The sequence below is a fragment of the Chrysemys picta genome, chromosome 4, assembly GCF_011386835.1.
Source record: "Chrysemys picta bellii isolate R12L10 chromosome 4, ASM1138683v2, whole genome shotgun sequence".
Classification (NCBI taxonomy): domain Eukaryota; kingdom Metazoa; phylum Chordata; order Testudines; family Emydidae; genus Chrysemys; species Chrysemys picta.
In genome coordinates this window covers 13,506,908-13,524,470 of record NC_088794.1, presented here as the reverse complement: position 1 = coordinate 13,524,470, position 17,563 = coordinate 13,506,908, and the positions used below count along the sequence as shown (strand labels likewise).

Here is a 17,563-nt window from a genome sequence, read left to right as displayed (position 1 = left end):
AGTTCAGAGTTCAAAGCTGTTATTGCTAGTAGTCTATATTGTTGTGCAAACTGATGTGAATATCAGGACATATAGTTCATGAGTGGGGTCGGTGAAACAAAACAACACATTGTTTTATAATACAGTGCATGGACCCTTTGGAATCTATAGCTACCTGTTTTTCCTGTTCCTTTGTATACAAAGGAATGTAAGTGTTTGAGGAATGTAAGGTCACACCCCTTTATGTTTGCAAACAATGGTATTACTACACCCTCATGGTACTGAAAGTTGAATTACAGTGTGTAGACTTAAACACAATCATTTTTAAAGATGCTCAAGATTCCTGTATCTCAGAGTTGAATGGGGACTTTCATGTAGTTAGCTTAAATGCAAAGCAATACTTTCAAGAAAGGAAACAAATACTCTTAAAATTTTTCAGATAGTGTGAGAGATTTGCAGTGAAAATAGTTTCTAATGAAGAAAAAAAAAACAAATAAATTAAGAGGGGTGGGTCACACCAGTTTGAAATTATGTGAATCAACAGACTTTCAAATCCATAGATGATAAAACTTATTTTGAATTAGCCTTGCAAACAGTAGTAGTTACTATTGTAATTATTAAACAATTACTCTAATGCACCCAAACTTTGACTCTAAGAACTGGCAGTCTTAAGGCCCTGGTCCTGCAAACGTTTGTGTATGTGCTTAACTTTAAGCATGTGATTAGTCAAAGTGAAGTTAGCATATCCATAAGTGCCCATAAAATTGAGGCCTGAATGGTACAGAGAGAAGATAAATATTACAGATTTATAAAAGAGAATGACTTCTGGTGAGTGGCATTTTTATATATTTATAAATGCATCTAAACAAGCTGACAGAGCTGCTAAATGGCCAAGCACTAAAGAAATTCTGCGATTGGGCAAGGATGCAAGAATATTTAGAGTAGTTAGATGTATTCAAGTTGGCCTGATAAAATTCATCCTCGGGTACTTGGGAAACTAGCAGAAACAATCTTGGAACCTTTAGTGATTTTCTTTGAGAACTTCTGAAGGATGGGCGGGGTCCCAGGGGACTGGAGAAGAACAAGCATAATATCTGTCTTTTAAAAAGGGACAAAGAGGACCTGGGGAATTATAGACCAGCAAGCCCAACTTAGATACCTGGAAAGATGCTGGAACAAATTATTAAACAATCACTTGGTAAGTACCTAAAGGATAACAGGGTTATAAGTAATAGCCAACATGAACTTGTTAAGAACTAATCATGCCATACTAATCTAATATCCTTCTTTGACAGGGTTGCTGACCTAGTGGATAGGAGTCTAGCAGCACCTTAAAGACTAATAGATTTATTTGGGCATAAACTTTCGTGGGTAAAAATTCCCACTTCAGATGCATGGAATGAAAATTACAGATACAGGCATATATACTGACACATGAGGAGAAGGGAGTTACCTTACAAGTGGAGAACCAGTGTTGACAGGGCCAATTCAATCAGGGTGGATGTGGTCCATCACCAATAATTTGATGAGGAGGTGTCAATACCAAGATAGGGAAAATTGCTTTTGTAGTGAGCCAGCCTCTCCCAATCCCTTTTCAAGCCCAAATTAATGGTGTTAAATTTGCAAATTAATTGTAGCTCTGCAGTTTCTCTTTGAAGTCTGTTGTTGAAGTTTTTTGGTTGAAGTATAGCTACTTTTAAATCAGCTATAGAACGTCCAGGGAGATTGAAGTGTTCTACTGGACTCCTCATTGTTTTTGTGGATACAGACTAACATGGCTAGCCCTCTGATAGCGATGGGGAGAAGCAGAAAATGTGATATACCTTGATTTTAGTAAAGCTTTTCACACACACTCATGACATTCTCATTAGGAAGCTTGGGAGATGTGGTCTAGATTAAATTATTAGGAAGTGAGTGCACACTTGTTTGAATATGTTTTTTCAAAGAGTAGTTAATGGTTTACTGTCAAATTGGATATGTGTGTGTATCAGGGGCCTGTCCTGGATCTAGTACGAGTCAACATGTTCAATTATGACTTGGATAATGGAGTGGAGAGTGTGCTTATAAAATTTGTGGGTGACACCAAACTGGGAGAGGATGCAAGTACTTTGGAGGACAGGATAAGAATTCAAAACAACTTTGACTAATGAGATAATTGGTCTGAAATCACCAAGATGAAATTCAATAAAGATAAGTGCATTTGATTTTAATTCCTACATATAGTAATTTGCACCATTACAAAATGGGGAATAACTGGCTAAGTCAGGAATGGCCAACCTGTGGCTCTGGAGCCACATGCGGCTCTTCAGAAGTTAATATGCGGCTCCTTGTATAGGCACCGACTTTCCAGTGTGCCAGGGGGAGCTCACTGCTCAACCCCTGGCTCTGCCACAGACCCTGCTCCCACTCCACCCCTTCCCACCCCCTCCCCTGAGCCTGCCGTGCCCTCACTCCTTCCCTCTCCCTCCCAGAGCCTCCTGCACACCATGAAACAGCTGATCGGGAGGGAGAGGGGGAGGCGCTGATTGGTGGGGCTGCCGGTGGGTGGGAGGTGCTGGGAGCTGGGGGGGAAGTTGATGGGGGGCGGCTACTGACTTATTACTGTGGCTCTTTGGCAATGTACATTGGTAAATTCTGGCTCCTTCTCAAGCTCAGGTTGGCCACCCCTGGGCTAGGTGGTAGTACTGCTGAAAAGGCTCTGGGGGTAACAAATTGAGTATGAACCAACAATGTGATGCAGTTGTGAAAAGGGCTAATATCATTCAGGAGTGTAGTATGTAATACACAGCTGCTAATTATCCTGTTTTACTTGGCACTGGTGAGGCTACAGCTGGAGTACTGTATCAGATTGTGGGTACCAGACTTTAGGAAAGATGGCTAAATTGGAGAGGATCCAGAGAAAAGCAACAAAAATTATAAAAGGTTTAAAAATCTGACCTATGAGGAAAGTTTGTTTGTTTGTTTGTTTTTTAAGGGCATGTTTAGTCTTAACTTAAGGTAGACCCGATAAGTCTTTTCTTATCAAATATGTTACAGAGAAGACTGTGATCAATTGTTCTCTACATGGACTGGAGGTAGAACACAACTAATGGGCTTAATTTGTAGCAGGGGAGATTTAGGTTAGATATTAGGAAAAACTTTCTAACTATAAGGGCTAGCTAAATTCTGGAATAGGCTTCCATGGGAGGTGGTGAAATCCCCATCATTGGAGGCTTTTTAGAACACCTGTCAGAGCTGATCTACATGGTCCTGCCTCCATGCAGGTGGCTGAATAAGGTTACCTCTTGAGGTCCCTTCCGGCTCTACATTTCTAACATTGGTATGTTAGCCAGGGGCATGACGGATATACCTAATTTGTACATAAATTCATATACACTTCCAAATAAAATAAATGTAAAACCCCATTATATGTGGCTATATTTCTATTTTCATAGCTGGATTAAGAGAGTGTCTGTGACTTTGGCAGCAGCAGCAGCAACCTGTATTTCAGACACTGATTTGTCCTCATCTTAGGGTGAAAAAGGAGAGGGTAGCCACAGGTGGCATTTGAGGACATTGGGGGACTGTGGGACAGACAGATCTGGGGGTGGTGGGCAGAAAGACAGGTGCGACAGACAGATGAGGGGGGCACCAAATGGAGGGCCATGGGTGGACCCAGCAAGAGGGACAGACAGATGAGGGGGTGGATAGACAGACAGCAGGGGGCAGCCAGATGGATGGGTGCTGGGGGGGGCATGCAGATGGATAGATAGCAGGAGGGACCCATAGGGGGCTGGGTATGTGTGGGGGTGCCAGAGTCAGGGCTTGGGTTGTGGGGGGGGGGGGTGAAGGAGTCAAGTACAGGGCTGGGTGTGTATGAGTGGGAGGTCAGGGCTCAGGGTGGGGGTCAGGGCAGGGGGCTGTATGCCCCTATTCCACCCCCCCCCCTTTTCCAAGAAGCCCTGCCCCTGCTTCTTCTCTGCAAACCCCAGGACTCCCATGCCCTGCTCCCTGACTGCCCCCTCCAGAGACCCCCCACCCCTAACCACCCCGCCCGGAATCCCACCCCCTATCCAACCCCTCCCTGTCCCGATTGCCCCCACCCCTTATCCAACCCCCCCGACCCCCTTACCATACGGCTCCTAGCAGCATGTTCTGCTCCGTGCAGAGCCAGACACGCCCGCCCCACAGGAGCGGGCAGCCCCGCCCCTCAGAGCACTGCGCATGCGGTGGCATGGCTCCAGGGACGGTGGGAGCGTGTCTGCCTCCCCGCGGAGCCAAACACTGCCCCACGGCAGCGCACAGCCCCGGCCCGCAGAGCGCTGTGCGCACAGTGGCAGGGCTCCAGGGGAGGGCGGAGAAGAGCAGCTCGGGCCAGGCTGGGCAGGATTTTTAATGGCATGCTACTCTGGCAGTCTGACCCCTGGTATAGAGTCAGGGAGGGGGTGGAGTTGGGGTGGGCATTTTGGGGAAGGGATTGGAATGGGGGCAGGGCAGGGGTGGAGTTGGGGCAGAGCTGGGGGCAAAGAGGGGCTGAGCACCCACTGGTGCCAGCAGAAGTCGGTGCCGATGGAGGGACCAACAGAGGGGATGGGGCAGATGGACAGACATAGCAGGAGGATCAGGTGAAGGGAAGAGAGGTGGGCAGATGGGAAGAGACAGCAGAACAGACAGCTGTGTGGAGGCCAGACCCTCATCAGGAGAGATGGGTGGGGGGTTCACAGGACAGGCGGGGGGCAGACAGATGCGGGGCTGAGATGGGAGGCTGACCACACAGCAGGAGGGAGGGGTGGTGGGCAGACAGACAGCAGGACTGGGTAGAGGGGAGGGAGGCAGACGGAGGGACCCTGGACAGCAGGACAGACACACACGGGGCGGCCGGACAGACAGTCGGTGCCACGCCCATTTCCAGCTCAAGCTAGTGAAAGTTCTGCCCCTGACGTCACTCGGACTTGACTCCGCCCGGCTGTGCCAGGCCGGCCGTGAGGGCGTGGCCGGCTGAGGGGGCGTGACCGGCCGTGTCGGGGCTCTCGGCGTTGGGGGCGGGTCCATGCGGGAGGGGGCGTGGCCGGCCGCCGCCGAGCTGAGGGCAGCAGTCGGGAGGCTGCCGCGGCCGCGTTCGGAGGCGCGCGGGCTGGGCGGCGAGAGGCCCTGTGAGGCGGGCGGCGCGCGGAGCCGGGGGCACCGCGCGGGCGGGCGGGCCCGGCCCCCCATGGTGCGGCATGTCGAAGACGCTGCGGAAGAAGCGGCACTGGCTGAGCAAGGTGCAGGAGTGCGCCGTGTCCTGGGGGCCGCCGCAGCCCGGCGGGGCGCCCGACCCCGACCTGCTGCGGGGCGGCGCCGAGCTCGGCGAGTTCCCCTACCTGGGGGGCCGCCTGCTGCTGGGGGAGCTCGGCGGGCCCGGCCCGGTGCTGCTCTCCGGCAAGCCCCCTAGCCCCGGGGACGTGCTGCTGGAGGTGAACGGCACCCCCGTGAGCGGCCTCACCCACCGCGACACCCTGGCCGTCATCCGCCACTTCAGGGAGCCCGTGCGCCTCAAGACCGTGCGCCCAGGTGAGTCCGCCACCCCCCTCGGACCGGGCCTGGCCCCCAGTGCCCGCCCGGCCCCACTTCCCCGCCCCGGGCCCCGCCCCATCTCCCTTGGGGGCGAGGCCGCCTCACTCACCCCCTGACGGGCCGGGACCGGCCCCGCTCCGCTGCCATTGGCACCGGGGCGGGCCTGGCCCCACCCCCCGGAACCTGCCTGGTCCCGCCATGCGCCTTCGCCCCCCCCGGACCGCTGCTCCTCACCCCCTGGGGTGCACCTGGTCTTGGTCCATTGCCCCCCGCCCCCCCGTCCTTCCCGGGCGGGTTGGGTACACACAGCTCTGCCTTCCCACCCCCTAAATCCCCTTCCTCGGGGCCAGGTTCGGCCCTGCCTCCCCCCTGCCCTGCTGTATCCAGGTGTTTCCTGCTTAGCCACTTGTGGGGCTGGTGCATGATGCCGTGTTCCTTGTACCTGAACTAGTTAACTGGTTATGTAAGGGCTCTGGGGCTGTCACCCACAGGCCCAGTGGACCCTGCACCTAGCCTGGGGGCTGGGGAAGTGCCTGCTTTTCTATCAATTGGTTTAATCATTGTCCACTCTGCACTAGTCTCACTGGAAAAACAATCTCCCCTCCCATGTGGTGGGATCCTTTTCTAAGAGCCAGGCAGTCCTGGAATAAGTTCTTTTGGTGTAAAAATCCTTTCTAGCGTGTTATTCTCTTCACCTAGTTTATTCAGGGCTTTTTTTTTTTTTGACTGTCTACAACAGATGGTTTGGCATAGCTGCCCTTAGTATTCATTACAACCAGTACCAATTTTATAGTTGAAAATATTTGACTTGCTTCATCATTGCTCTTCATTTTGTTATCAGTAGATTGGGTTTATTTTGTGCAGGAATACTGAGGTCATTGCATCTCCAAAAGGGAATCATTTATCTTTATATCCATTGTAATCTGATGTATGTTGTGTTATGTTGTTACTTGGGCTTTTAAAGCATTTCTCTCTCAAAAATTCCATGAACACTGTTCCTGGATTTTTTCCATTTTCCATTCTATGTGAAGCTTGCGAAGGAGAAGAGTTCTTGCATCTGTCCGTTTCTATCTTGGGAGAATTCCCTGAGATAAATCACTGTTGTTGTAACTGAAGTTTGTGGCTGAGCAAACATGTTCTCGTACAGTCTGTCTATCCATGGTGTGGGCCCTGCAACTTTCTCAGAACAGTGGAACAGATTCATGTTAAACTAAGTGTCTAGCTTTCTGTTTGATTTTTAGTTCTACAGAAGTCATTCTAGTGTAATGTTGGAATGACTAACTTGTATTTGACCTTCTGTTCCAGCTTTCCTGTTTTATCCACAGTACAGTGCTCCCACTCCAAAGCACACTTTAAGAACCAAGTTGTTTGTTATGTGATTGGAGTTTATAGGAAACTTGTGTTTTGAGAGCTAACGATACTCTTAGAGAGAGGGTGCGGGAGATGGTGTCAGTAAAGGCTATCACTCAGACCAGTTTCTATGCTCAAACTCTGTTCACAATTTTTTTTAACATCATCTTAATAAAATTTTAAAGTCTGTTGGTTTGCTAGGCCTTTATAGAGAATCGGCACTTGTATGTGCAAGAGTCAGGTGGGTTTATGATAGTAGGGGTAGAATAGAGTTAGAGATGTTTGTTATAAAGGATTCTTCCTTTTAAAATTGAGAGAGAAAGGATGGACAGGATGAAGTTACACATGGAATTGCAACACTTATTGTAGTCTTCCCCTCATCTGAAAACAAAGTGAGACTTATCCTTCACAAACTAGTCCTGACATACCTGCTTAAAAACTGCCCTGTGGTCACCTACCAATGAAACTCAATCCTCATGCAAGACTTCAGCCTTCTAGTAAAGAGTGGCCTTCCAACAGGGATCTTTTATCGTTTCAGCATTGTAATTTCGTTTTTATTCTGTGTAAGTTATTTCCACTTCTGTCTGTCCATAGATCATTCAGTATTTTGCTGTGTTTTGAATAAAGCCAGATCAACTATTGTAGTTCATTTGAAAGCTTGTGTGACACACTGAATACTTTTCACCCCCAAAGTGTGAAGTTTGTGTGTGTGTATTTTATGTAACATTACCTCTCAATTTCAAAAAGTGTTTGCTGCAGCTAAGAGTGGCATCTGAGAGGAATGCCCTTCCTTTCCACATGAGTAAGTGGGTATTTTTAAATACGTTGATGTTCTGTGTTTGGCCCTGGTCACATTTCTTAGTGGATTAACATCTGTATAAGAGTTAAATACAATAATGAAAAAAAAAAACCAAAACCCTTAAAATCTCTCCATCTCCCTTTTGAAAAGCTAAACAAAGAATCTCAAAAAGATCTGAAATTAAGAACATGTATTGGCTATTTGTAAAATATTGAAACTAGGAGTATAATAGCAAATGTCCTTAGGGAAAGTAGGAGATTCTGATTAATTTTGAACCTCTTATATAAATATGAATGCAGAATTTAAGAAGGGATGTGCCACTTGTATTTTAGTTTTCCTTTTATTTGAGATTTACATGAGAAATGAGATTTTGGGGGTTTTTTTTGGCAGTTTTTCATTAAACTACAGTCAGGTGTACTAAGCACTCTGCCTTTTGTCTGTACTGAACAGCAGCTCTAAAGCACTACACAGCAAATTATAATAGCAGAGCTTAACCTTGGGATAAGATTTTGAGTTAGTGATTGTTCTCCTGGCTATAATTATATATGAATATATAGGTACATAGTGTATGTCTGTACCAATCTGGGTGAAATTGACAGAATTACTTGCAGTGAAGCAGAATTTAAAGAGACACTTGGATAAGTGATTGGATTATTTTCTGACACCTTTTAGTGTCCCTTACCCTACCAAACCTTTCTGTTTCGGGTATAGTATGACATCCGAAGATGGGGACTGTGACTTCAGTTTGTTACTCTCATACTCTATTTAAGTCCCAGTGTCACAAAGCCAGGAAATTGAATCTCTGCAAGCTATCTCCATAGTAATGTGTACTGCTTATTTAAAAAAGGGTTAAATCTCAGTTGTTGAATGGTGTCTTAGCTTTGTCTATGGTCAGAACCAGTGCAAATGACATTATTTATCCTGAGAACATTCTTGAAATTCCCCATTCCTATTTCATGGTAATGTTTTCACTTTCCAAAGAGAATGCAGCTTCCAATCATAGAATAGCTTTAATTTGAATATATTGTAATTAACCAGGAATATCAGATTATTGCAATAAAATCCTCTTTACCAGCATGGATCTCAAATGTCAAGTAAATGTTAAATAGTATTACCTGCAATCACAGACTAATGATTTACAATTGTAAATCTGAAACTAATTATAGCTTCTCAAGTTCTGCACAGCACAAGTATGAACTTTACAAAGTTTAAACAAATTTTAATTATGAATGTTTTCTTAAAACTTCTTATTTTGTGATTCCTACAGTGTGTGACATGTCAATATTGTCATGATTGACTTACACAATATCTCATCTGTGTCTTAATTACATTTAGGACACACTTCTATTGTTTTGTCTATTACCCAGACTCCTGGTGTAAAAGTTGACCTTGAGCAAAGCATGCTTTCATGATTTCAGTTTCTTCTATTTCCACTTCACAGAGGAGGATATCATTAGAATCTCAGCACTCAGGGTCCAGATATGCTCCCAGAACTTCCACTTACTTGAATTTCTTGAGTAAATTTGGGAGCAGAATTGGACTTCTGCATGGTTTTTTTTTTTATTTTATTATTTGGTCAATTGCTTACAGTGCAGTTGAATAGTTAATTTCAAAAGAAAGGCGAAGTCTGTTGGCCATGACTGTGATCTTTCTAAATGTTTCTTATTTATTTAATTCCAATATTCACTCAATTTGACAGTTTCTCTCTTACCACCAGCATGAGAAGCGTCGTCCTAGTTGTAAAACAGCACACCCCATAAAATCATATGTGCAGTGCTTTATAATTTGTATTGTATTAGGGCTGTGACTTGACAGTGGCAAACACTTCTAGCAAGGAAAGGTAACCACTACAGTACAAATTGCTAGAGCAGTAAAAGAAGAACTAGGTGTTCTAATTAATACTATTGTTTTTACAGTTCACTTTTGGAGCCTATTGAGCTAGGTCTTTAGCTTTTATTTTTTTTCATATTAAGACAAATTGTAAGTTAAGCTAAGTAGGGAGACTTTTTTTTTGGCAACTCAGTGTTTATTAGATTTAATAATACATTTAAACACAACATTTTAAAACATCCCTCTCCCCCTGTAATACTGGCACAGTTCCAGTCAGTGCAACCATTTCAGCTAGTGTTTCCCATGACAAAATTTGCTTCCTTTCCACTCCCTGGTCCAAAATAGTCCAAATTTGCTGACCCTCAGAATACTTCAAATTGCATTTATTTGTGTAGGCATTTGGAGATGCCTGAGTAATGTGGGGGGTTTGGTGATCTGTTGCATTCTTAGTGTCATCGGTCTTGAATGCATTAGAGGTTTTGAGTTGGGGATCGGTGGGTTTTTTTTGGGTAGTGGCGGGGTTGGCCTCTGATCTGCCGTTGCTGTTTGTTTTTTACATGGATTGTGATTTTGATTATGTATGGGTGCCTAGTCCTTTGGATATGTATTTTGTTTGTATTCAAATCAAGTGAACATACAGACACAGATCAATTTAAATTAATACAGCACAGCAAAATGATGGGGTTATTTCCTTCTCTTCCAGTCATATCAAGGTAAAAATAAAAACTGGACCCTCACAATTCAACCTACGCATCTTTAGTGAGAATTTCTAAGTAGGCCTTAGTGTGCCTGGAAGCTCACCAAACTGAGGCATTGGCACGAGTGCAGGGGAATTCCAAAGTTGAGGGCCCTGTACTAAGTATGTCCTGCCTTCATCCTCTTGACACTGAGGTATTTGTTAGTATTTCTGAATCTTTTTATGTCTGTACAACCTCAATGCTGACTAGCTACCTCCATCTTTTAAGCAATTTGGCATTTCATTAAAGTCTGATGCTGGTGTTTCAGTCGCTTTCAGCAGTGGATCAACAGGCTAGACTTGCTTTGTACCACGTGGTGACACACAGCTCTTCATTAAGGAAAGCAATATCTTTATTTGACAGCAATGAAATCTGCATTGGATGTTTCTAGCAGGCTCGGTAATGAATCTAAAATGAAAATTTCAGGATCTAGTTTAGCTTTCTTGAAAGATATGAATGTTAATCAGACTGCACTTGTTAATTGCACATTGCAAGGCATGGACTTTTTCACTGGTGGAGAAATTTGTGTCCTCCACTCTCTGCCCTCTTTTAGTTACTAACATGAGCACATGTAGGGTGACCAGACAGCAAGTGTGAAAAATCGGGACAGGGAGAGGGGGGTGTAATAGGCACCTATATAAGACAAAGCCCCAAATATCAAGACTGTCCCTATAAAACCGGGACAGCTGGTCACCCTAAGAACATGCCTAGTTTTATTTGCTATGGGTTCAAGTTTAGGGCCTGCTACTTAGTTGTATAACACCTGTCCTTGGTAAGGTGGGAACAGTAGTGGCACAGAGAAATGTGTAAGGCTTCCTCTTGCTACACAGTATAAATACTAAAACAGTCCTTGTCAAACATAGCAGACTTGAGGTGAACGCTATATTTAAAATACATTGTTTTTAAAATGGTGGCTTCCGGCTAGTCCCCAGCATACAAGTGTCCACGTTGTAACTGACAATGAGGCTAAGGACCAGTATGGGCCATGGAGACCAAACTATTCCATCATCAACTAAAAATGCATCCACACTTCCACATTCGATATGAGGCACATTGGTAAGAGAGCATATGGATCAAGCTTGCACTGCTTCTGACTGTACTGTTGCTATTAAGGGAATAAATGAAAAGTTTCGGCCTCCACTGCAGTAAAGTCAATATCTCTTAGCACTGAGTTTACTTAAAAATGAGCCTTCTGGACACAGTAAGTCTCCATTTTTAGTTTCCAAAATATTCAGGCAGGTTATGAAGCCCTGCTGCCAAAGCACTGCCCAGATATTGTAAATGCCTATATTGGCTAAGTGAAGCATAGGTTAATTAGTTTAGTAGCCAATAGTGTATCAAGAGTGGGTTGAGACTACCATATAAAGTTCTAAAGTAAGATGAATTGCTGATTATATGTAAAATCTTCAACTCGGAGTCTGAATAGCAGGATTATCTTTCTTCCGTCCCTTCGAGATGACAGAGCATCAATAAAGCTACTCTATGGCCGCTATTGCAATTTCAGGACCATAATATGCCCATTTGGGAAGAAATTAGTGACGTATACAATTGCTATTCTTTTCAGTCTCCCTCACTCCCTGGGGCACAGTAAGCACTCCCATAGAGTACAGCTCTGCAATGTAGAGGGAGTGTGACTTGACCTGTACTCCATTTGCAGTGAATTTACATTTGTTCTGCTGGATTGGAAGCCAGGGCAGGGCAGTATTTGCCCCTTTTGAAATGAGCCAGGTAGAGAAATGTTTTTTCTAGTAAATAAGTGGGGTACTAAAAGGTACCTGTAGCTCTCTGAAGTGAGTTATTTGATGAATGGTATTCACCATGCACTTCTGAACTCAAAAATTCTGTGAAATATTTGATATATACAATAGTAAATATGCAGCAAACTACACCAATAATTTGAGGACACAAGTCCATTTATCTTAGAAGTATGTGTACTCATACTAGATTTACTTTGTCATCCAATTTCATCAAAGATTTCTTAATAGGATATGGTATAAGCATCATGACATGCTCCTCTCCTTAGTTAAACATTTTTTTTTTAAATTAGCCATTAGTAGACTGTTTAAATGCTTTGGATATGTGTGAGTGGAGGTTGTGCTCATCTTAATTGTTCTAGTTCTGTTGGTGATATTTTTCTGTTTAAGTAAATCAGACAGTACTGTGTTTTGATTTACAGACAGTTTTTTTTCTACATGAGATCTCCAAATAGTTTCCCTGAAATCTCTTTTGGTGGGATGGTGTAAATTATTTTTGCAAACAATTGCCCTGTTTTATCTAAAACTCTCAAATTTGTCATTGTATTCATCACCTGATATGCAGATAAAGTGTAAAACTTGCAGAATCCACCCCTTCAGTCTAATGACCTTAGTTCAAACCCTAACAAAAGATGATCCATAAATAAGAGGAAGACTGATTCACTTGTTTAGCTTTAGGAGATTTCAGTGTCTGGACTTTGGTCCAATAGTTGCCCATTGTGTGGTTCCTGACATGGGTTAGGTCCCAGTCCTGCAAATGTGCTTAACTTCACTACTATGAGTAGTTCCATCAAAGTCAAGGGGACTGTTCTCATATGCAAACTTTTACTGCAAATACATGCAGTACTGGGGCTTTAGTTTTTAACAGTTAGTTTTGGAGACCATAAGTCTTTTTTTACACTTTCAGTCCCAGTTAAAATTCAATGCTAGTGGGAAATTGTTGAAAGATTTTGCAGCATCCTTCCATTTAGTACAGATGGAAGAAAAGGGGCCGTCCTTGACCAGATTTGAGCCCAGTCTTTTTTGCTGCCAGTTCTGCAGTTTCATCTTGTCCATTTATTTCACAGCTACAACTATGATGCCAATGAAGTTAATTGCAGTCCAGTACTACTTTGAAATGTATTGTTGAAAGTGCCTGACTGACAGTCAGAGCCTCTAGTTGTTACTTAGTAGTCCAAATGTTAATACCGATACAGGGTACCAGCACTGTGTCTTGAAGCTGCCTTTTTCCTGTAATTGCAGGGTGATGACAAAGCTAATAAACTGTACAAGGATGTCCTATCAGGAATTAGAAGGTGATGATCAAGAGTCTATCTGAAGCCTTTTTTTCTCTCCAGTTGCTTGGTTGAGGATCACATGGTCAGACCTTTTGTCATAGTGGCTGACTTTCAGATATTTAAACTTTAAAATGTTGAAGGTATTTTTTTATAATATTGAATTTCTACTGTTCTAGTAAGTTTTGATTTATAACTAAACGGCTTACAAATAGCAGCTCCCAAAATAAATTTGTCCAATAGTGTTACAACAATTGGAACAATGCTAATCTGCCCTTCTGCAGTGTTTATTTTCAGTTAGTACTACTTAAAGAAAAAGTGTGAAGAGTGCTATTAAGGATTAAAGATTACAGATCCTGTTGTTTAAAACACCTTCCTGCATATTTTTTAAAATGATGAGCTAGCACTCTATTTAGTGAGGATTGAGGAAACCCTCTGCAATCTTTGTCTCCAATGGAAATAAGGAATTGTATTCTTAATGTTGCCCTTTTTACAGATAAGTTAGTTCTAAAAATTTTACAGTCAGCTTATTCTTCAGTACAAGTAATTATCTGCTTCTCTGGCTCATTTCTACTGCGTTGACATACTTAGCACCCCACTTAAATTGTGTGTGTGTGTGTGTTTTGGTTTTTTAATCTTATGCAATTACTTTTTCTTTCAGCAGTTTACCTAAAAAACAACTTCAGAAATCTCTCTGTAGAAATCTCTGTCCACTTACTTCAGTATGTCTGAACTCTGGTAACACGGATGGACCTGTTAGAATGGTACATTAGATTTACTTTACAACCTCTTGTGTGGTTGGGTGGAGGGCTACTTTTGCTATGCTATTTAATTGGCTCAAAAAGAAAGAAATAGCGTACTAATCTCTGTTTTTGTGTGAGTGAGGTCTGTTGGCTAGGGCTGGGCTACAAGGCGTTGAAACTCTTAGCTTCTATTTGTGTTTCTGCCACTCCTTTCTTGTTTGAACTTTGACAACACTTAACCCCTATCTAACCATTACTGCTCTCATATAGTAATCTTTACTTCATGTGGCCATCTTTTTATTTGTCAAAAGTATTTTGAATTCTCTGGTAGTGTAAAAACAATCATTACTGTTACAGTACAATACATTATTATACAGACTGCATTGTGTCTACTTTTAAGATCTCCATTGCACGCAGCATCACACTTGTTTTTGAATGTGCATTTATCAAATCTGCTGTTGGTATCAGGAGAAGACTTTCAAAGTCAAAAATAAGAATGAGGAACCCGATTCTGATTGATTTTTTCAAAGGGAGTTAGAGTTACTGCCCTTTATGCCTTTGAAAATCTCATCTGGGACTCTTCAATTGAAGTCTGGGATTATCATCTAGGGAAAATTTGCGTACCCTATTTAGATTGGAGTAACCTGATGTTAAAATGTGTCCAATGCTAAGCAAATTTAAGTTCTTCTGCTTGTGTAGAAGTGGCTGATTTTCAGGTTGATGCTTGGGGGTTAGTTATATTTAACATTTTAGTATTTGTACTTTATGATTTTTAACTCCGCTTTTGAGTACTCTGCTCATTAAAATGGTGCAATACCATTAATAATATTAATACACAGACCACCAAACTCAATGTTTTTTATTTTTAAACATAAATGGATCTCTTCATTATTACTGTCATCTCCCATTTATGATATTATTTGTTGCTGTAGAAAGCCACGTGACACACAAACTGGTTTAATATGAATAAGATGGAAGGAGAAACAAATCTCTCTAAAAATAACTAAAATTCTTAAAATAAGGATTATGAGACAAACACCTGAGAGTGATAACAGATCTCTTTCAATCTTTTTCATCATATTTTTATGACTGATTGTGAAGGGCCCTCTTCTAAAGAGTATGATTGGCATTGGTAAAGGTTAGCAAGTTTACTATCACATCTCTATAGCATATCTTTAATTGAGTGTCTGTTGTGTTTCCAATTAACAAGTGCAGTCTCTAAAACTACTATAGGAGGAATTGTTTTACATAAAGGTTCCCACTTTTTGGAATGCTTAGTAACTTCTCCTTTTCCCCCATTAAGAACATAAGAACGGCCGTACTGGGTCAGACCAAAGGTCCATCTAGCCCAGTATCCTGTCTACTGACAGTGGCCAATGCCAGGTGCCCCAGAGGGAGTGAACCTAATAGGTAATGATCAAATGATCTCTCTTCTGTCATCCATCTCCACCCTCTGACAGCCAGAGGCTAGGGACAACATTCCTTACCCATCCTGGCTAATAGCCATTAATGGACTTAACCACCATGAATTTATCCAGTTCTCTTTTAAACGCTGTTATAGTCCTAGCCTTCACAAACTCCTCAGGCAAGGAGTTCCACAAGTTGACTGTGCGCTGTGTGAAGAAGAACTTCCCTTTATTTGTTTTAAACCTGTCCATTAATTTCATGTGGTGGCCCCTAGTTCTTGGATTATGGGAATAAGTAAATAACTTTTCCTTATCTACTTTCTCCACATCACTCATGATTTTATATACCTCTATCATATCCCCCCATAGTCTCCTCTTCCAAGCTGAAAAGTCCTAGCCTCTTTAATCTCTCCTCATATGGGACCCGTTCCAAACCCCTAATCATTTTAGTTGCCCTTCTCTGAACCTTTTCTCGTGCCAGTATATCTTTTTTGAGATGAGGAGACCACATCTGTACGCAGTATTCGAGATGTGGGCGTACCATCGATTTATATAAGAGCAATAATATATTCTCCGTCTTATTCTCTATCCCCTTTTTAATGATTCCTAACATCCTGTTTGCTTTTTTGACCGCCTCTGCACACTGCGTGGATGTCCTCAGAGAACTATCTACGATGACTCCAAGATCTTTTCCTGATTTGTTGTAGCTAAATTAGCCCCCATTATATTGTATGTATAGTTGGGGTTATTTTTTCCAATGTGCATTACTTTATATTTATCCATATTAAATTTAATTTGCCATTTTGTTGCCCAATCACTAAATTTTGTGAGATCTTTTTGAAGTTCATCACAGTCTGCTTTGGTCTTAACAATCTTGAGCAGTTTAGTATCATCTGCAAACTTTGCCACCTCACTTTTTACTCTTTTCTCCAGATGATTTATGAATAAGTTGAATAGGATTGGTCCTAGGACAGACCCTTGGGGAACACCACTAGTTACACCTCTCCATTCTGAGAATTTACCATTTATTCCTACCCTTTGTTCCCTGTCTTTTAATCAGTTCTCAATCCATGAAAGGACCTTCCCTTTTATCCTATGACAACCTTTTTAGCATCAGGTTTATAAACTCAGGAATATTTCTTTGTTGAAGATGCATTTATGTGATTTAATTCTATCTACAGTACTTACCAAAAATGAGGAATGTAAGTCTACGAGCTTGAATATTTTTAATTCCATATGCTTGATGAGCTGAGCCTAAGCACTGTAATATTAATAATTTAGTAATAGCCGTGCTGTTCAATTGCTATTTTAATTTTGTTTTATTCATACTTATCCATCTTCTGAATAGGCATTTTAGTTAGTGTGAGATCAATTTAAAAATAACCTTCAATAGTCCATTTTAAGAGTTTGTAATGTTCTTTCACACTTTCTACTTGAGGTATGTCTTGGTATTGTCACCTTACTGTCTATAAGGGAAATCATAACTCTTCTGAACAATGCACTACCATGTTATTCGTTCTTTCTGCTTTGTGCAGTATTGTGTTATTTATTACCCCTATTCTGGAGTGCTTTATTGTGGGGCCATTGTTGTCCTCTAAACGTTCCATGCTTTTTGCTTCTCCCGACCATGTCAGTCAATTTTATATCAGTTTTTCCGCTAGAGGAGAAGCAGGTCCATCATCCATCTAAGAATAATTGTAATATTGCACTGTGACTTGGCCAGCAGAGAAGTTTAAACTAATAATGGCTGTGCTCTCCATGTAGCCGGGCTGTAGGACCAAAACTCTGTGCGGTGTACCCCATCATGCCCAGCCTTCTGCAGCCTTCATAGGTATCTTGACGTTAACCAGCTGAAGAATAGACCATTTACAGTGCGTAGAAAAAATGGTTCTATTTTAATAATTTTATTAGTCAGAAAGGATGGTGTTCTTGAATGCAGTTTTTAAAGCCAGTTGTTTGAAATTTGGTAAATATCTTAACCATGTAACTGAAGAGTTATTAACTCTTGGATAATTAATTGATGAAACTAGTAGAATACAGAATTCAGTGCATTGTAAAGCCATGTCTTCTATTCATATAAATTCAGGATTTTAAAACTTTTATTATGACAGTTGTCTTACCAACTCAAAGGTTAGTTTCCTTCTCTGACACAGAAA

General features: G+C 42.3%; 1 protein-coding gene across 7 annotated transcripts in view; it reads left to right on the top strand.

The window, feature by feature from the left end:
- The first annotated feature begins 5,034 nt into the window (after positions 1–5,034).
- The window catches only part of MAGI3 (membrane associated guanylate kinase, WW and PDZ domain containing 3), a 230,134-nt gene continuing 217,605 nt past the window's right edge, over positions 5,035–17,563 (top strand). For all 7 annotated transcript variants that reach the window (XR_010600370.1, XR_010600371.1, XR_006175059.2 and 4 more), the window contains exon 1: positions 5,035–5,511. Coding sequence is in view for 3 of the 7 variants with exons in the window: in XM_005303533.4 (XP_005303590.3) it covers positions 5,181–5,511 (331 nt within the window). In the remaining 4 variants the exon portion in view is untranslated. The remainder of the gene's footprint in view (positions 5,512–17,563) is intronic.